Below are 19,587 nucleotides of genomic sequence, written 5' to 3'. Positions count from 1 at the left end.
AAAATTTTAAATTTTATTTGAATATAACTATATATATATATATTTTTTAAATGATTTATATAAAAGTTCTTCTAATGCACATATATAAAAGTTTATTAAATTTAATATATTCAGTAAAAGCCAAAAGGCCAATAAAATTTAATGGCTTTTTAAAGATAAAATTAAACACAAATTTTTTATTTCCACCCCATATTTGAAAATTGAAAAAAAAAAAAAAAAAAAAAACTTGAAAAGGGCGTAAAGGAATAGAAAATTTATGAGAGAATGAATAGAGAAAAATGATTAGTTTTGGATTCGTGGGCATGAGCAGGGAGGGTGTGTGATTGGGTTGAAAGCAAGTGTGGAAATATAGGAGGGATGGAAGAGATGGAGTTGATTGAAGAAGCGAAGAAGAGATGCACAAGGGTGATGGAGAGAGTAGAAAGGCTGGATACCTCCAAAATCACAGCTTCCTGCAAGGGCACTCTCCTCAAATTGGCCGGCTCTGAGCTTAATTTCCTCTCCTCTACTCATCTCCACCAATCCCTCCCCCTCAGGTAACTTTACAATTTTCATTTGCCCTATATGGGTTTTGGCTTTTGAGTCTCTGTGTCGCATGGGTGCTTGGAATTTTCTCGATATTTGCTTTTTGTTTCTTTTTATCTTTTATGTTCTGGATTTGCTACAGTTCTGGATTTTGAGATTGTCTATGTGAGGTATGGGTGCTTTGGAATTTTATCTATATTTGCTTTGTGTGCTTGAGAGAAGAAATGGAGGGTTGTTGAATGAATGAGGAAACATTAATGTAGTGCACTTGTGGCAGTGTCAACATTGGTCATCTGGAGGCTGTGGTTCACATTCTTGAGCAGCCTTTCATCACCGGAGTGTCGCGGGTCTGCAAGCCGTTTCCCCTCTCACCCACAATTGGAAATGGTGAGAAAAGTGATTGTGGTGCTGCAAAGGGTGTCTATCTTGATATAGTGTGCACTCTCAATAGAAACCCAGTTTGGTTTATTGTGTCTGATAGGAATCCGAAGTATGTTTCTTGGGATGAGTGTTCTGGTAATAAGGGGTTAAGAACCCGAATCCAACAAGTCCTTGATGCAGCCCGGTCCTCACTCACATTGAAGCCTTCATCTGTAATTCTTTTCTTCTCTAATGGTCTTGACCAATGTGTTTGTGAGAAGCTTCAAGGTGAATTTGGGGCCTATGAGTGTGCAGTAGAGTTTCCTGATTGTAGTTTTGATTTTTTGGAGGAACCAGAAAGTGAGTGGATAAATGTATTTGCCAGATCATATCGAGGGGCATGCATCCTTGAAATAAAGGTTGATCATGTCAGCCCCTCTGTATTAGTCTATGACGTCAAGGACTCACCCCCAGATGCTGTTGGAACACAGATCCCTGAGAAGCACATTGATATAAGCTTGGGTGCTTCTTTCTCTTCTCTCATTTCGGGAATGAAATTTTGCTGCTTGCATGCAGAAGGAGTGGAGACCCTTTTAGGTCAAGATGATCTGATCAATTTTGACACAACTGCTTTGATTGCTGTTGTATCGGGAATCAGTAATGGTGGTACTGAGAAACTTCTGGCTGCACCAGAGACTGAAATGAGGCTGCGCTTTAAGGGCAACTATAAATTTGTTATTGCACAGGTAAGAAATAATTTCTTCTATGTCATGATTACAAAGCATAAACATTTTTTAAATTTCGCCCAAGTAAGCCACCTTGAGTACCTTTTGTGGGTTCTCCAATTATTTGGCGCTAATGATGACCTAAGCCATGCTTGTTCATTCGTTTGTTGTTGGGTGGGTAGTTGGATGAGGCAAAATTTCTGTTGAAAAAGAATAAAAAATAGACAAGTTGGACAGGCATTGGTTAACTGAGAGTCTGAGAGTATAGACCATTTCTTTTTCCCTCTCCAGTTGATCTCTGTGTTTTCAGGGTGCCACAGGACACTTCTTTTATCATTCATGAATGATTAGTGTACTTCTCAACCATGTTCTCTGTTATCTCGGATGCAACACCCCTAGAATCCATATGCAGTTGGAATAAAGCTTGTCTTGATCTCTTGTCAGGTGTTGTCGGAAATTCAGAATCCAATACATGTGGAACTGTCTGGGTTAACATCTGGAAAAAGAGGTATCATATGTGAAACTGTTCATTCAGAGTTCAAAGAGCTGGTATCAATGTGTGGAGGGCCCAATGAAAAGTTGAGAGCTGATCAATTACTGAAGTGCCTCATGTGAGTTTGTTCAACTGTTTAGTTCCTTTTTTGAACAATTTTGTTTGGTCTGCAATAATTTTGAGAGCAATCAGAGTCCATATGATTATGAAATGCATATCACCGGAGAATGTTTGATTCTTAATCTACATGCACATTAGTATTCATGTCATTGTCGGTGATAACCATATTCTTGAAGGTCCAACAACCTATTTTTTGCTTAGACAGTCCTGTCCTTACCCCTACTGTCATCTTGAGGTACTCTCCTCTGACAAGACTACTTGTCTTGGGAAAAGGCAACTTTCAAGTGGTATTTCACACATGTCCTTGACAAGAGGCACCTTGCTTTTACCCCCTAGATCATCAGCTGGGATACATTATGGCAAGATCCCTCGAGTCTTTTGTAGGTTTCTTTTACCCCCTTGATCATGGACATTGATTCTTTGTACTTTCATTGGTTTCACAGAAAGTAATATTCATTTATAAAATACTATATATACTTGGTTGTATCAAGGGATTATGATTTTGCTATTATTAACAGTTGAGACTTTGCTTATGTTTTACAGGTTTGATCCACTTGTTATATGATTTTTGGATAGAAACTTTGGCTATTTATACGTTTTCTCTCTTATCTTAAATTGAACACATGCTTGCGTATGATGGACAACTAGCAGAGTCTTAAGTGAGGTTATACTGTTCTACCAGTTTTACTAAATGTCATGTCATCTTGTTCTATGGCGTTCAAATTCTCTAATTTATGGGTTCACTGTAGTTGTTTATTAAGGTTACTAGATGATAATTGGGTAAATCCCTATTTTGGGCTCTCCATCATTGACTGTGGGCTTTTAAGTTAAAGAAATTAATCACTCTGCTTTTGAGGGTGCATTAGAATGTGAGGAATGGTCACAACTGGATTTTTATAGAGATTTCATGCATCAGAAGAAGAATAGGTAACAGTGTTTGGATGAGCTTCGGGACAGAAATTATGAGTGAAGTTTACGTGCAGGAGAGATCTTTTTAGATATTGAAGGTGCTCCTAAAAATGATGCAGGGAGCCTGGAATATAACTCATGTGGGTAGAGAAAAGCCTACTAAAAAATGGAAAAAAACCAAGCCTATAAAAAAGAGAAAGAAAAAAGGAATCTTATGTAGGGTCAAGCTGATTAAGAAGGTTGTTATTATTATAAGTTTGAAGCAACTGTGATGGATGGAGGATTACTTGTTTCATGATGAGGATATCATGTCTCATTTGCAGCAATGCCAGAGGTCAACTGAAGTATGAGTTGTATGCGCTTTTTGGATATGATGCTTCCAGGCACAATTGTTTTTATGTCTTGTCAGAACTTATCAGAGGGGGTGTTTGCCAATAATGTCTGGATTTTTTTCTTTGAGAGTGACAGTTATATTCTTCAAGTTTCTATATATATTCATGGATGTTTTTCACTATTATTTCTCTTCCTACCAGGTATTGCCATACATGGAAATGTGGTACATAAGGCTATTAATCATGTTGTGAGCTTTTGTTTGATAGAGTTGCAATTTAGTATTAGTGCCAAGGATCCAGAACAAAGGATGTGGAGGTGTCTTTTTGAGCTTCTGGTTTTGTGTTGCCATCACAACCTTATGGTTGACCTTCTCAGTGTGCCACTCAAGCTTTCTATTTATTTTTCTGCTTAATGCTAGGTTAGAGGTCAAAATTAGGATTTCTTTATCATGGATTAAGCCCCTAGTCATAATGAATAAAGGTAGTATACAATTTTCTTTTAAGGCTTGTAATTTTTTGCATGTGTTCTAGAAGCATTCTTGTAATGAACAAGTCATTGTAGTGTTTCTAAACATTTCAGTCTGGTTTAGTATTTTAATTGGTTTCTCGACAAAAAAGGGTTTATTACTTTTGTGTTTGATAGGTTCTGGTTGGGTTTGATATGGTGTAACAGTGAGGTCTCCTTGTACGGCCAGATGTCAGTTGATTTACAGAAGCTATATCCTGTTTGATGAATTGATGACCTAAACACTGAATTCCCCAAAGTCTAAGTTCTCAATATCATCATGGATCGACCTATCACCTTGCCCTTTAGGCTAATAGTAAGTAGATTTGAATCCTAGCATTACCAGAAACTCAAATGGATGTGCTTGGATCTCATTGTAATAAGAGTGAATCATTTCATCCTAGGAATTCAGATGGAACCTTCCTAAGATCGTCATCAGTGGACTTGGGTTTTCTTACAAGCAATATTGGAAACCATGTTTAAATATATTTTTGATAATTAAAATTGGAATTTCTATAATATTTCCATTTTGAGTGCATTTTATAATTTAAACTGGAATTCGATTTTTTGTTTCATATATTTTTTTTTTAAATTCAACCATAAAACTATGATTTCCCACCCGCTTGCTAACATTTGTTCTTGAATTGCAGATGCTCTAGTTCATGATAAATGGATAATATTCTTATTTTCCTGCACTAATAGACTTGAGAATTGGACAGGGTTGTGCCTGATAGTCCTTCAGCACGCATGATGGGCCTCCCGACCACAAGAAAGCTAGCATTGAAGAACAAGGTTGTTTTTGGCACTGGAGATTACTGGCATGCCCCAACTTTAACAGCAAACATGGCATTTGTGAGAGCCATTTCGCAGACTGGGATGTCTCTGTTTACCATTGAGCATAGACCACGGGCTTTAACTGGCAATTAGTGACTTATATGTACAAACCACACATGCTTTCATGGAGAGCCCCTATTGTCCATAGAAGCATTTGATTGTCAAATTGGCAGTCAATTGTCGGTTTTGCATTTGCAGATAAGTTGTTAAACCATCCTTTGCTGTTCACGATTTTGCTGAGCAGGTTAGCCTTGTGTAAAGGGTTTGAGCTATTATGACCTGTTTCCCACTTCTTTCGGCTTTACCTAAAATGCCTTAAAGCTACCACGGGTTGTTGACCCATCTTTGGTACAGAAAAGGTATGTTGCATATACTGCAATTCTGTTTTGCTACAATATTTAACTTTATTCTCATACAGGAAAAGAAATTTGATGTCTACACAAGCTTAGGAGGCAGTGCAAGCTACGATAAAGAACAGAGCTTCCATCTAAAGAATGGGAGTATAGTGAGATAGATCTAGAGTTTTAGTCTAAACCTACAGTCACTTGCTCTGATGCTGATCAGGTTATTAGCACTTAAGCTATCTACCACCAACAAGCATTCTACCAAGAATCGCACTTTCTTCAACTTCAACTTTCCCAGCTTGATTGCCACTGGCACATCAACCTTAAGATCCAAGGGTATGCGTCTCTTCTGTTGTTGCTCCTGCAATGCTGTCATCAAAGTGCTCCCATATTGTGTTTGCCCGGTTAATACCACGTTGAGCACAGTGGTGTTCTGGTGGCCCTGGTAGAATTTTGGCAGTGACCCATGACACAGCTTGGTGTTTGTATACCAAACACTCAGTTTACCCCCTTTCTCGTAGTAAATACCAATTTTCTTGTTTGGGTTATTGGCCTTGATCTTCATGTCGAATTTAGCATACAGGGTCATGTCATAGTTGAGTTGGAAGTCTGTTATTCTCAGGCTATCAACTGAATACTTGGGAAGTTTTGGCTGGAAGACAAGGTAAAGAACACCAGCTATGGCTCCAACAATAACCAACAGCAGGACAAGGAGGCTGATTGTCCAACACATGCATTTGCAGCAGCAGCTTCTCTTTGGTGGTTTTGAGTGGATGACTGGAATGGTACGCTGCAATGGAGGATCTGGAGGATGCTGAAATGGGTCACCTTTTTCTGATCTAAATGAGCCACGAGGGACTAGAGGCTCTGTCGGCGGTGCTTCTGGGTCCACAACCGGATGAATTTTCTGATGATCCGCCATTAGCATGTCTATACCTGCAGTGACTCTTATGCAATGGAACGCAGTTGTAGCACCTTTTCTCAATTTTGGAATGGAGTGAACTTCATCTAAAAGGCTTTGGTAATGTGTTGATGGCATTATATAGATAGAAGCGAGTTCACTTGTTTTGACTTTTTTATGGGTTTGATTTGTCCCTAAAGCTAAAGGTCTCACCTTCCTCACCTAATAACTATACATGCAAGGCAAAGTAAATGGGTGGTAGTTCAGCTAAGAGCGCCAAAGGGGATCTTTTGTAAATGGGTGGTAGTTCAGCTAAGACACCATAATACCCTGATCCCTGCCAAATCTATAATGTTTGACATATGTTTGCCAAATGCAAGCCCTCAAATCAAATCTCAGTTGTCAAAGAAAATGACTTTCCACATACATTTGGTCATTGATACCTGGCACTGGGGGTTGCAATGAGAATTGTGCAAGCAATTACTATCAAGAAATGTGAATAGGATTGCAAAACATGAATCAACATCAATGCTCATTAGTAAGATATTAAAAAAGGAAAATTCTTAAACATGACTCAGACCTAGATGATCTGCAAATTATTGTAGAGAGGATTGGCATTTCAAATGTATAGCCTGTACTAAATAGCAAGCATATTCATGATATATCAGCATGTGTGCTAATGCAATTATCAACTTCTCAAGAGAGATTCAATGGTGTAATTGGATTATCAGGAGGAAATGTACACTGGGACTTAACCATTAGAGCTTCCAATTACTTGCCTCATTGAGAGTTGGCAGTGAGATTAACAGTGAAGATGAGACAAATGAGGTAAGCTACATCACATTTTGGAGCTCGTTGTGAGGTCATGCCTCAGCAATCTACTAAACTGAGTGTGGCTTGCAAGCAGAAAGTATAACAAAAATGGTAGCATTATAAACTTCAATAATCCTCCACAAACACCACCTTCCCATTCAAACAATCAAAAACTAAGGAATGTTCAAATATAAACTCATAACCCAGGAAAAATTAATAGTTCTTCGTCAGTTTTTAAGAGGCTCCAAAAAAACGAAAAACTACTTTGGCATGTGGATAACACAACGCAAACACTTCCCCTCCATCATGAGATCAAAAGCTTTGTTAATATCCTCAAAAGGCAAATTATGAGTGATGAATTCGTCAATCTGGATTTCCTGCATTTAGAAAATGTAAAAATAAGCATGTTATCCACTGATAGGATTTATATGAGGAATGATCAATCATCTATCTGGCTAGTTAAACTACAGCAGAACACAATGCATATCACCTTCAAATTTCTCAGAAGAGGCATTAAGATTAAGCCTTTCCTTTGGCAGAAGTAGCATTAAGAATTATGCTTTTCCTTGGTAAATTGTACTCAAGTTTCTACTTATTTTGCTGCTTTGTCAGCTTTGGGTTCGAAGAGAGTTTAGCTATCATGGATTAAGGCCTAAACATACTGAATACAGACTGTGCATGGTTTTCTTTTATTGCTCCTGTAAATCAGCAATGATTTTCATGGGTTCACACACTTCAAGCTTTTGATACCAATAGATATGAAATATTATATGTCAATGAAGAAATGGGACTTAGGCCAAGGGGCTCATGAGCGCTCCAAAAATTAGATTAAGAGATACATTAGCTCACATGGGACATGTTGCACCATTCCAATTGAGCATTACACCCAGCATAGTGCAAAAGGCTCATACTGTCATGTGATATCATCAAACATGAATCAAATCTAGGTGCAGTAATATTAGCCTATTGGTTCATCCTGCCATGTCCTTGAATAAGAATGCAAAATTATGTAAACACAAATACAAAAGGCTAAAAATGGAACAGGGTCTTCACACAGTCCATAAAACAAATTAAACTCTGGGTCTGGCTTTGCTAGCTCTAATTTAGGCACAATTTAGATTGGCTGTTTGAAAGCCAACTGCATTTTTTTAAGAGCTACTGTCTGTGTTTCAATGATTTAAAGTTATTCTGGCTTCAAGAACTTAAAATAGAAGTAAAGAGAATGTTGTCTTTTAGGAAAGCCCCTTTTTGTTTATGTGGGAATCTGTTTCATGTTTAATGAAACATTCATAATACCAAGACTGCTTATTGTTTCAGTTTCTAGCTAAATGAAAAGCAAAAAGCTATATAATGAGGCCTTAGTATAATCTTTATTTCCTGGGCATCCCAAGGTTTTCTAGCTATGTCTGACTGATCGGGTGAGTGTAGGTGGAGTGAAGCTTTGAGAGGCAGAAGCCAAGACATGGTACAAAAACAAATAAAGTGAGAAAATTCAGGCTGAAATCCACTGTAAGATTAATTGTGGTTCTTACCTTCCTCATATACATGTCTACTAATGAATGAAGATCAGATTTAGGTCTCCATCCTCCAAATAAAGATCCTCTCAACGTTCTTCCAGAAAGAAATAATCCATAGTGAGATGATATTTCTGGATTTACTTTTGGCACACCTAGAGTCACAGTCAAACCCCATCCCTAAGGGAACCAGGAAAAGACAAAAAGCACACGTCAACATTGACAAGTAAAGCTTCCTTACATAAAAAACATGGATCAGAGAGTCACAGGAATTACATCACAACATGATTGTAATGCAGTAGTCACCATTCCAGTATCGCCTATACATTCAAATGAGTAATCTGCCCCACCATCAGTCATCTGTTTAATTACCTGAAATTTTAATACTTTAGTTATACAAATCAAACTTCCTCATAATATTGAACAGCAATATCTTAGTTCTACACATCAAAATTTTTATATATCCATGTGCACATATTGATTTTATTTCAACAAACATTCACCATTTGCGCTCAACGTATGCCTACCATGTTGTTTTCTTTAACATACAAGACAAACAACACAAAGGAAGTTATGGCTATAGGTTGCCAGGAAGAGGGCTTCCATCATCTTTATGGATTGCGCGTTTATTATTAACGTTGCTTTTTAATCTAATACTATGCTCTTAATGTCCTGGAATTTGTGCTGACTCCCATAAAACAGATGGGATAAGACCAGGAAAAGGGCAAAGCTGGTGCCAATGTTTCTTTTTGTCTATCCCTCACTAATACTGGATGCATTATATTGACCCAAAAGAAGAAAAAGAAACAAGAGAAAAAGAAACATTGACAACTTATCCACAATACCCGATCTTATGTCCTACACCTCTTCTTAGAAGCAAGAGGAAAAGAAAAGAAAAGCAAAAGGATGCCCCACCTTGGGGTCTGTTGTTAATATTTGATATTTCTGACAAAAAATTGCTTATTAAATGAAATGAAATACCTGTTGAACAGGCTCATTACAGTCATGTGGGTTTACGAATTCTGTTATTCCAAAAGCCTTGGCTGCATCAAAAGTTGAAGACCCTTAACAATGGAAAGAATTTCTAATAGCTTCAATCATAAAATCCAAGAATATGAAAGAGAAAAACCTGTGATACCTTTTTCCATTTTTTCAGAATTAATGTCAACACCAATTATTCTAGATGCCCCCCTTTGTTTTGCACCTTGTGCGACCTAATCATATAACAACTTATGATTGATCAAAATTATGATAAGGTACCAACTGCCAATTATCATCATAAGTTACAGGCAGAAAATGATGTTAATAAGACTCTCTGTACTTACAGAAAGGCCAACAGTTCCAAGTCCAAAAATGACTACAGTTGATCCTTTGGTTATATTGGCAACCTTCCAAGCTGCTCCTAGACCTAACAATATAATTCCACTTGTGAAATATTCTTACCCAAACCAAAAACTCATGATCTAACCAGACATAAAACTGAATAAACGTTGTTCAAGTTAATATGCAAGAAACATGGTCACACACAATTATAATAATGTTGCAGAACCAGAATCCCATTATCCAAGCCACTGAGTTGACTTATAGGTTGAAGTATGAATCATGATCCATTAATGCTTCACATATGGTTATCAGCCCAATGTGAACCCTCAAATATATATGCCAAGTTCATAGGAGGCCTGTTTCTGGTAAGAAAGGCCCTTCTATGAACCTTGGCCTCAAAATTCAAATCTTTGTGCAGGATAGTGCCATGAGGCTTGTAGAGCTAGGAAGAACCCTTTAATTTTATACACTTTTTGGCATGTTTGCCTTGTATTACCCCCTTTTTTTTTTTTTTTTTTTTCTTTTTTTGCTTTTTTCCTCTTTTCCTCTTTTGGAGTCCATAAAAGGATGAGATGACACAGGAAGGTTCAAGTCAATCTCTTAAAACCTTTTTGTCAGTCTTCTGCAATCAAATACAAGATCATCAAACATTCTTCAATCCTTATGAAGAAAATATCCAGGATTGTTTTAGAAAGGATAAAATCCAGGAACATAATCTTTTGAGCTTCAACTCTTGGTGTAAGGGATCCAAGGTAGTGGAATGAAGGATATTATAACCCCTGAAGCCAACTTCAAAGATGAAAATAGAGGACTTAGCAGTGTATGGCTTGATGGCAATATCATAGTAAGAACAATGTTACCTGCAGATACTCCACAACTAAGAAGGCATATTTTGTCCAAAGGAGCAAGTGAGCTGACTTTCAAAGCACATCCAGAGTGCACAACTGTATATTCGCTGAAACTTGAAACAGCACAATAATGATAAATAGGCTTCCCTTTTATTGAGAAGCGTGTTTTCTGGTCACTGTGCATTACACCTTTCCTTTCCAACCCCAGTACTTGGCACATGTTGCTTTTACCGGAGGTGCAATGTCTACATGTCATGCATTCTCCAGTGAATAATGTAAGTACATGGTCCCCCTCTTCAAATTCAGTCACACCTTCCCCCACACTCTCTACAATCCTGCAATGCGATTAAAGATTCAATATATGCCTCACTTTCAAATTTTTATTTAAAAAAAAATTAAAAGTAGATTTTGTATTACGATGTTATACTTCAAGGCCACTTGGGTGTTTCTTCTCTCTCATCTCCACAAACCCTAATGCTTATTATTCCTAGTTGGTAGTTGGCAAGTTTCTATTCCTACAAGAAAACCTAAAATAACTTTTGTTAAGCTTAAGCTACCAATATTCCTAAAAACTTAAGTTGTTAGGATATGGGCCTACATTGTACACCGGGCTAACACCCTCCCATATGTGTGCCCCATAACTGCACGTGGAGAGACAATAATAGTGATGGATTATAGATAAATAAATGGGGGAATAAACAACAGGAGAGACTTGAAATCAAGACATCAAGTTAACCATAGCTTTGATATGGGCTCACAATGTATACTAGATAACAATTTTTCTTTATAAGAATAGCTATACAAAGGGAATTTGGACAGAATAAAAACTGAGCCAAATATCCTTAGGCCAATCTTGAATCTTGACTAAGGCAAGTGCTTCCTTTACCAAATCCCATTGTATTGCAATCAAGATGCCAACCACACACACTTCATTGGAAGACTTACCAAACCAATTGTACCTGCTCTGACCATGAAGAAGATGATGTACATTCATTTTTCAAACTAGTGTTTTCACCACCTTTATCCAACAATGTGTGCAATGTGAGCACTTATTTTCAATCAAGTACATCCACCTTGTAACACATGCCAATAAAAACTAATCGACTCTAGTTGCAACTCAAATCCTTGTTGCAGACTCTTCATTTCTGCACGTGTATGGGAACTCAAACACCAAACTGTGCTCTAGTAACCATTATTTGAGAATGGTAGTGAATGCTTTGATACCATTGAAGCACTGGGTTCAACCAGACCAATACAAATACCCAAGAGCAAAGAACAAAATAAATAAGAACATAAGCATAAGCAAGAGCTATTTCATGTGTGTTTATTTTCTTATCAATGCATACATGTATGAATAATCCACTATAACCATATATAAATAACATTCAATATATATATTGATACAAAATCCTAAGGCTAGAAATGCTCCTAATATTTACAGCTGAGGTTGAAAGAAACCAATACTTCCTTGCAGTCTAGAGTGTTATCAAGTGACTTTCTAGTAGCTACAGAAAACCTGAGTTGAGCTTCAAAAAGAAGAAACCAATATTTCCCTGCTCTTCTGGATATTTTCTTCTCTACCCATATCCTCACCAACCTTGTAAACCCTTATTATACCTACTGTGACATGGGCTACATATAGAGCTTCCAAACCCAATTCCTTGGTGGATGAAGGATTCTATTCCTTCAATATAAACCAGAAAAAAAAAAAAAAAGCGCTTCATTACAAGATCTGTAGAAAAAAGGAATTCCAATTGCATTTAAACTGCACCAAAATAGGAATTGGAGACAAATGCCAACATATTGTACTAATAGTGTTGTTAAAATCTGTACACTAGAAAAAGAGAATTGTCTAAGTGCAAATCAAGCAAGTGATAATTTAATTATAGTTGAACTGGGGTTATCATTTTCTAATGGAACATAAGTAAACAATAAGGCAAAAGATAGAGAAATGACCCAGAGGCCTCATGACCAAAAATCCGAGGAAATATAGGAGCCTGCACAAACAAGAAAAAATTGTTAGACCCACATTTATACATACAGTTATTTGTCAATTACTGATGCATTTTGGAGGTATATGCGATATATCCTTCATCAGATTATAAAGATCAAAGGATATTAATGTTAAGCTGTCAGTAAAGATTAGTATGTACCCAATAATTGGAGCTAAGCTATTCACTAAACCCGAAGGCTTAAATTATTAGCGAATGTGCTAACAATGTTTATCAACTAAATTAATGGCAAGTCTAATAGCCATTAACAACTAAGGAATATGAAGCAAATAAATAGGGATTAGAAAAGAAGAAGGTGAAAATGTGGAGATGAGTTGACCTGAGACCAAGCGGTGATATCACTGCGGCAGAGAGAAGTGGAGACAACTTTAATCCTAATCTCCATAGGCTGTGGCGGGCTGACTTCCACTTCTTCTATCACCAATGCCTCTCCAGCTCCATATCCCACAGCAGCTATTTATTTTTGAACATGAATACAAAAAGTTTATTAATTTATCGGGAAAAATTATGGAGATTTTGAAGCAACCATGCGGCAAGTTCTTACCTCTGCAGGTGATGACATTGGGAGTTTTGATGGAGGAGGACGACATTTGGATCCAAAAAATGAAGATGGATGAAGAAATCCATTTCCCAGTTTAAATGGGCGTGTGGTAGGTAAGTGGCTTATGGCCCTGGGGTAGGTGAAGAGAACAGCGAGGTGAGGGCAGCGGAAGGTGAGCGGAACATTTGTTTTGGTTTTTTTTTTTTATTTTATCTTTTTCCCCTTTTTAGGGGTTTCCTTTTTAATATTCCGGAGGTTATGACTAAATACAACTAAACCCTTTGAATTCAAATTTTTATCATAAACCTTTCTTATTTTAAGTGGGAAATGAAAAGAAAAGGGAGGTATTTGATGAAATTTTAAATCTATAAAAATTATATATATTTAGTTAAAACCTTAAAAAATGTGAAGGAAATTAATCCCTTTTAATATAATTGAAAATTGGTCAGTAATTGTTTTAAAAATTAATTTTGAATAATAGTTTTTAAAAATAATTTTTTTATGAAAGTTTGTTTGATAACTTATAATATTTTTAACTTATTTTTAATATTTTTAAATATGTTTTAATAGAATAACACTGAAAATATAAGTAAAAACCATTGAAAATAATTAAAAGATGATTTTTAAAAACATTATTTTTTTTTATTTTAACAATAAAAAAATAAAAAATAGTTTTTTATCAAACATGTTTTCTTATATTTTTTTATTATGAAAAATAAAAAACTATTTTAAAAAATAATTGCCAAACATACCTTTTGCTTTTATTTTTTTTCTTTCATTTTTACATTCAACTCCCCTCTTCACTTTTTTTTTTTTCATTGAATTATCTTAAAAGTTTTTATATCAATTTCAGTGTTTTTATATTGAATCATTGAACTCCCTTTTTTTTTTTCTTTTTCTTTTTACACCAGTCTTTTTATATTAAATTCGACTTTTTGAAGGTGTGAGTTCACTTTTATATAATTCTTGAAATTCAAGGAAGTTTTAAAATTATTTTTGGTTGAAAGATTGTTTCTTCTTTAATATTTTTTTTAAAAAATTATATTAGCCATTCGAAAAGCCCCTTTTTGTTCATCTTCTTAAGCTTGGTTAGAAAATTATGGAGAAAGGGAGAAAAAAGGTTTTTGATGCGACACCTAATCCAAGAAGCATGTTTAGAAACTGTACTTAAAAATGATTTTTTGTTCCAAGACAAATTGTTTCTAAAACAAATTATAAAATTTCTAATGTTATTTCTTAAGTACTTTAAAAAATAATAAAACATATAAAAAATATTTTGAAAACTTTTGTGTTATAAATAATTGTATAATATCTTCATTAAATAACATAAATCAGAAAAAAAAATATTATTTTTATATAATTAAAAACTGTTTCCCAAACCATTGCCACGTAGACCATAACATATATTCTCCATATCCATATCTGGATCCTAGCATGAGGGCAAAACCAAGGGAACCTCTGAATTTTGGTAGCAATTTTCCTGCCAAAATTCTTGGATCCTTTCCTCAAATAAGCTTCAGTATTACAATTCTGGAGTTTCAAATTCAAATTGTAAAAAGGAAAAAAAAAAATGCCACTGTACTAGCATGCATGGTCTCACAAATAGATATGAAATCAATTACAAAACCATCATAGAGAAGTTCCCACCTAATGAACATGGGAGATGAGGCAGCCTTCATCACATCTTGCTCCACAACTCCAGGTAAACCTTGCTCTTACCCTCTTACCCAGCCTGAAGCCGGAGCATATTAAACCATTTTCATGTTGTGGGACTTTTCTTTTTCACCAGAATATATATAACGACACGGGGGCTGCAATAATCTGGATGCCACTGTGTTTGGTCCACGCGCCCAACCATGAAATCCTTCATTGCAGCTTCTAAAAAGTATTCTAGGATGGAATCTGCCAAAGCAAAAAGGATTAATATCTAAGCATTTGCATGATAAGAACAATGAACAACAAATTGTATCTTGTTACCATTTCGAAGTTCTCCAGCCAAAACAATTGTTGTTTGAGCCCCACATAGCTGCATTAGTGTCGCTAATAAATCAGCCACTGCACCCTCGCTATAAATTACATCTGACCCTAGTACTGAAATAATGCATTGTGTTTTAAAAGATATGCAGACAGTACAGAAAAAATTCTAACTCAGACAAATTTTTTGATGAATATGACATATTTTAAACATTAATCGACAGTTTTTTGCTATGTTTCAAGGAAAAAGCAGTACATGAAATGCAGGATATAGCACATTATTTGGTAGGTCTGTGAGCCAGACTCTGGTTGAAAATGTTCTCCTCTTTGCATCAACAAATCCAGAAAGAGGAGAAGGAACTTGGTTAATCATTCTTTAGATGGCTGCTATGTATGTATTGGCTCTTGACATCTGCAACTTGGATCAAGTCCTAGTTCCAAATATGGACCTGGTTCAGGCTCACTGACAACTTGACTTTCAGACAAGCTGTAGCCAAATGCAGACCAAAATCCCAAATCAAACAATCAATCATAGAAGAGATAAATTTGGAATTCAACAAATAAAACAAAAGAAAACTTAAAAAAAAAAAAAATCAAATGAATGAATGCATGATGATCCAATAATGTAAAACATGGAAAACAGAAGTGAGGTCAACAAAATGAACTTTCCTAAGTGAAAAATCCTAACTCTACCATGAAAAGAAAAATGCATCAACTACAAATCAAAACTAAACTACTTATAGTGAAGACAAATCTGTTACTCCAACTGTAAAAGTAAAGAACAATAAAGCCAAATACATTAATCCTTGTTCACCATTCAACTCTTTTCAGGATCATGAAACAACACACACTCAAGAGTATCATGTCCTTTTGGTTAACACCAAATCCTGTTGCTGATTTTTATCTCCAGCTCAACATCATACTAAATTCCTGAAACTGTGGTCAGGGACCTCTATTGACCATCATTTATGGGTGATACACACTACTAAATCATAATTCAATTCCTATCTTTCTCCATAAAGTCCTCTACAAATTAACAATGAATTCCGTATCACAATCTAAAGTGATAGTATGAGGAATTCACAAACCACACCTTTGGAAAAGATACTTACCACCATAGGTGCAGCATCTGTGAATTTTTTACAAGGAAGAGGATGAACCCATTTTAAAAATGTGTCCACGTGGACAATCAAACTTCAGTATTTACAAATTCAACTTCATGAAAGACCAAGAACAAAGTCCATATGTACATCTTCCATGGTGAAGTAGGAATAGGAGGCCAGACAAACAACCAGCAATAGCTGATAATCCTTCTGATTTTTTACTCAATGACAACAGTCAACATTTCAAGTAATGCCAACTTTTAGTCTAGGCCAAAAAAAGATGAACGTTTTTTTTTTTGATAAGTAGGAGAGTGTATATATTAAAAAAAGGAAACACCAAAACAGCGTCCCAAAGTATATAGGAAGTATACACTGGCCTCCAAAAGGCTCACCCAATAGGGAGAAGGAAAGAAACAAAATACATCACCTGCCTTCACTTAGAACCAAGCCAATCAATAAAGCTAACAAGGGAAATAGGGTCCCTGTCTACATAAGATGAACTTATGAATGTTATACCCTTTTCATGGCAGACACCCCATGAAATTCTATTACAATCTTCCCCCACAAGCAATTTGAAATGCAATGGAATCCCCTTTGAAAAGGAATCCGTCAAAAGTGGTGTATCCATGACACAGTCACTTGCAAAGTATGGAAAAATTAAGAATTATCCATGTACAAATCTTTATTTTTGAATCCCAGTCCTGTGAGTTAATGTGAACGTGAATCCTAGCAAATAGTTAACTCACTTGGCATGCTTTTGGTTTGATTTGTCTTGCTATATACTTGACCAATTCATGGTCTGAAGAGAGAATAAATTCATGGTGTACTAGGTGCTAACTCTAATTTTATTGCATGCATGATAGAATTTAACTCAATTTCATATCACAAATGTGCATTGTTGAGTTCTTCAGTAAAGAAAGCAACTGGCATTCCTTCTTGGATCAAGACAAATCCTATACCCACATATGAGCCATTGTGTTCAATGGCAAACACCTTCTAAATGTCTGGCAAGGAAATGATAAGCGCTTCAAATACTTTCCCATTCACTACCTGAAAACCTTTTCAGCTTCTAGAGTCCAAAAAAATTTCTAATGTGACTTCATACAATCTGTTATGAGAACAACTGAAGTGCTGAAGTTGGGTATGAACCACCAATAGAACAAGCCCAATCCATGGAATCAACTTTAGAAGATTTCATATTCCTTTGCTCAATCCTCTGATAACAAATCAGAAGCTTTGCTAAGTCAAATCTTTAATCACGAAAGAACAAAAAATCCAAAAATTATCTTCTTTGATGTAAGAAATGTTTCACTTTTCAGTACCAAAAGAATATATATATATACACACCAAGGAAAGCAAGCAAGACCTAATGAAAAATCCTGTTTCGTGCATTGAAAGTGAAGGTTGCACTAATTACTCTATCATCATCTAAAATTGGAGTAACAAAGATTTGGAAGTATTTTTTATGAGTGAAAGAAGAGAGCAGGGTAGGGTTATTACCATAATCAGGCAGAGGTTCAATCAATTCTGGTTCAGGATCATCACCCCATGTAAGCTCGTGTACTGTTGCAGAACCCCGCAGGTCTCCTTGTTTCAGATTGGTTTCAACATTCTTTTTCAGCAACCTCAGTCTATCAGGAAGATCAGTAAGAAAAACTTGAGCACCCAAAAGAGCAGCAATGCAGCTGGGAACACAAAATAAGAACAACACACTACCAATATGAGCACTGGAAACTTCCTGGTCTGGATAATAGAGTCAAATAGAAAATTCCAAATTATGTTTCTAATTTTTCATGTTAAAATTGTATTGTAGCACAGTGGTGCGCGAACATCAGTGACATGCCTTCTTGATAAGCCCAAATCACCTGAGAGCTATCTTAGATGTACAATCAAGTATGTTAAGTACCCAAGTCGGACATCCCATGGCAAGGAATGGGGTGTTGTGTGGGATATGTTCCAAAACAAGCCTATCAAGAAAATATGCAGCCAACAGATGTGTTCAACAAAAAAGAAGAAGAATTCCTATCATTCCATCATTCATAGCCTTAGAAACACAAAATTAGACATTCTTTGCAATTTAATTGGGCCTAAGATAGAACAAGGAAAAAGGGGTATTAGATTATTTTAGCCATGTAGCTATGCTATAACAGATAGGGATGAAAGAATTAAACACCAAACTACGTCAGCACTGGACACTTGTATTCACCTACCAATAGAACTTAAAGCTTAGGGGGTAGCCTTCTTGAGCTTGCAAAACTTATCACCTCTGGTAAAAGAATGCTCTGTGACCATGCTAAGTCACCAATTTGACCCAAAAGCTTCGGTTGTTAGATAACAGTGGATCAGCAATGTAACCAATAATTTATATCAAGCTGATATGGGCCAACCCCAACACCGAAGGCCAAGTTGGTTTCTTCTTGATCAGGGTTTCTACAAGTTATAAGTTTCTCCTGATTGAAAGCCAGTCCCAAATGATAACCATTGAGGACTTTCATTTCTTTTGAAGTAACCCATCTTTTTTTCCTTTTTCTTTTTATGTAACAAATATTAGATTATGATACGGGATCGAAGAAAGTGAAGAATGGGATTGTGAAAATGATTACCCAACTAAACCACAGCCAGAGCCCAGTTCAACAACCTTCTTGCCTTGAAGAAGCAGCAGCCCTGAGTCCACAGCATGTTCTAGGAACTTCCCCAATACAACTCCACTATCCCACATCACAGATCCAGTCACTCCAGGTTTGCCCTGGAGTTATTTTAATTTAGAGAACTGAATGCATAGCAGCAACAAAAGAGAGAGGAGAGAGAAGAGTACCAATGAAGAAGGGGATTGGAAAATGGAGAGAGAGTGGCCGCAGGCGTCGAGATAAAGAGAGAGGGATGATTGGGAGACGAAGGCGTTGTGCTGGGAGTAAGTGGGCTGCTGAGTACACCACAGCATCAGTGTCTCCTCAGCTGCTGATTCCGACCCCTCAGCCACCACGCTCACCATTCCCCCGTACCCTCCCATTTTTGTTTTTGCCTCCTCTGCAGCCATTTTCCAGGGACTTTGATTCCCAACCGCCACTGGGTTGGCAATAATGCCCAGATTGAGAGTATGGAGGAAAATAGGACAAACAATGGTTATTTGAAATCAATAGGCGTCATGGCCCCATGAGGGAGGGGATGAAAGGAGAGTAGGGGTAGGCAATTAGTTTAATTTGATTTCTAGAAATAGATTTTGGGAGAATAGATTGTTTTTAAAAAATAAATTTGTGGCGTGTTTATTTATTTATTTTTAAATGCTGTCACAAACAGTTAAAAATAGAGAGAATTTTACGAGTGTTTAGGCATTATCTTTATATAGAATAAAATAAAATAAAATAAAATTTTATTATTATAAATAATTTGAAAACATCTTGAAAAATTGCT

The 19,587-nt window shown here is 36.3% G+C and overlaps 4 protein-coding genes across 7 annotated transcripts; 1 reads left to right on the top strand and 3 right to left on the bottom strand.

Annotated features, from left to right (window-relative positions):
• The first annotated feature begins 252 nt into the window (after positions 1-252).
• On the top strand, positions 253-6,192 carry LOC117933504. Of its 2 annotated transcripts, none has more exons than XM_034854884.1 (4): positions 253-536; positions 803-1,631; positions 2,055-2,221; positions 4,620-4,683. In XM_034854884.1, exons 1-4 carry the CDS (start codon positions 358-360, stop codon positions 4,633-4,635), a joined length of 1,191 nt encoding a protein of 396 aa, XP_034710775.1. In that variant the 5' UTR covers positions 253-357; the 3' UTR covers positions 4,636-4,683. The 2 variants fall into 2 exon arrangements, with proteins under 2 accessions (XP_034710775.1, XP_034710774.1); XM_034854883.1 differs by lacking the exon at positions 4,620-4,683 and adding an exon at positions 4,689-6,192 and having other exon boundaries at positions 255-536.
• On the bottom strand, positions 5,158-6,202 carry LOC117933506 (NDR1/HIN1-like protein 6). Its single transcript, XM_034854887.1, has one exon. It carries the CDS (start codon positions 6,184-6,186, stop codon positions 5,320-5,322), a length of 867 nt encoding a protein of 288 aa, XP_034710778.1. The 5' UTR covers positions 6,187-6,202; the 3' UTR covers positions 5,158-5,319.
• Positions 6,203-6,973: 771 nt separating this feature from the next.
• LOC117933505 (alcohol dehydrogenase-like 6) lies at positions 6,974-13,228 on the bottom strand. Its single transcript, XM_034854885.1, has 10 exons — positions 13,103-13,228; positions 12,878-13,011; positions 12,503-12,543; positions 10,559-10,881; positions 9,701-9,783; positions 9,514-9,589; positions 9,357-9,418; positions 8,652-8,747; positions 8,394-8,555; positions 6,974-7,238 (listed from the first exon to the last, which is right to left on the bottom strand). Exons 1-10 carry the CDS (start codon positions 13,146-13,148, stop codon positions 7,122-7,124), a joined length of 1,140 nt encoding a protein of 379 aa, XP_034710776.1. The 5' UTR covers positions 13,149-13,228; the 3' UTR covers positions 6,974-7,121.
• A 1,306-nt stretch (positions 13,229-14,534) lies between these two features.
• Positions 14,535-19,373, bottom strand: LOC117933062 (protein N-lysine methyltransferase METTL21A). Of its 3 annotated transcripts, none has more exons than XM_034854427.1 (5): positions 18,992-19,373; positions 18,780-18,922; positions 17,677-17,861; positions 15,077-15,133; positions 14,535-15,001 (listed from the first exon to the last, which is right to left on the bottom strand). In XM_034854427.1, exons 1-5 carry the CDS (start codon positions 19,211-19,213, stop codon positions 14,859-14,861), a joined length of 750 nt encoding a protein of 249 aa, XP_034710318.1. In that variant the 5' UTR covers positions 19,214-19,373; the 3' UTR covers positions 14,535-14,858. The 3 variants fall into 3 exon arrangements, with proteins under 3 accessions (XP_034710318.1, XP_034710317.1, XP_034710316.1); XM_034854426.1 differs by having other exon boundaries at positions 15,077-15,190; positions 17,677-17,807; positions 18,992-19,371; XM_034854425.1 differs by having other exon boundaries at positions 15,077-15,190; positions 18,992-19,365.
• Positions 19,374-19,587: the final 214 nt, after the last annotated feature.

This window comes from Vitis riparia, chromosome 16 (genome assembly GCF_004353265.1).
Source record: "Vitis riparia cultivar Riparia Gloire de Montpellier isolate 1030 chromosome 16, EGFV_Vit.rip_1.0, whole genome shotgun sequence".
NCBI lineage: Eukaryota > Viridiplantae > Streptophyta > Magnoliopsida > Vitales > Vitaceae > Vitis > Vitis riparia.
The sequence above is the reverse complement of the archived record's forward strand: the minus strand, read 5'-3'. Positions and strand labels throughout refer to the sequence as shown.

What these genes read in the sequence shown, in the direction of transcription:
- LOC117933062 (XM_034854425.1), bottom strand. Translation starts at nt 19,213, where the DNA reads ATGGCTGCAGAGGAGGCAAAAACAAAAATGGGAGGGTACGGGGGAATG. An exon ending in TCTGGCTGTGGTTTAGTTGG is followed by an intron (nt 17,862 to 18,779) that starts GTAATCATTTTC and finishes TTGTGTTCCCAG; the next exon opens with CTGCATTGCTGCTCTTTTGG. An exon ending in GGCTGGAGAACTTCGAAATG is followed by an intron (nt 15,002 to 15,076) that starts GTAACAAGATAC and finishes TTGCTTTGGCAG; the next exon opens with ATTCCATCCTAGAATACTTT.
- LOC117933504 (XM_034854883.1), top strand. Translation starts at nt 358, where the DNA reads ATGGAAGAGATGGAGTTGATTGAAGAAGCGAAGAAGAGATGCACAAGG. An exon ending in ATAAATTTGTTATTGCACAG is followed by an intron (nt 1,632 to 2,054) that starts GTAAGAAATAAT and finishes ATCTCTTGTCAG; the next exon opens with GTGTTGTCGGAAATTCAGAA. An exon ending in CAATTACTGAAGTGCCTCAT is followed by an intron (nt 2,222 to 4,688) that starts GTGAGTTTGTTC and finishes AGAATTGGACAG; the next exon opens with GGTTGTGCCTGATAGTCCTT.
- LOC117933505 (XM_034854885.1), bottom strand. Translation starts at nt 13,148, where the DNA reads ATGTCGTCCTCCTCCATCAAAACTCCCAATGTCATCACCTGCAGAG. An exon ending in CAATGTCATCACCTGCAGAG is followed by an intron (nt 13,012 to 13,102) that starts GTAAGAACTTGC and finishes AAAAATAAATAG; the next exon opens with CTGCTGTGGGATATGGAGCT. An exon ending in ATATCACCGCTTGGTCTCAG is followed by an intron (nt 12,544 to 12,877) that starts GTCAACTCATCT and finishes TTGTTTGTGCAG; the next exon opens with GCTCCTATATTTCCTCGGAT.
- LOC117933506 (XM_034854887.1), bottom strand. Translation starts at nt 6,186, where the DNA reads ATGCCATCAACACATTACCAAAGCCTTTTAGATGAAGTTCACTCCATT.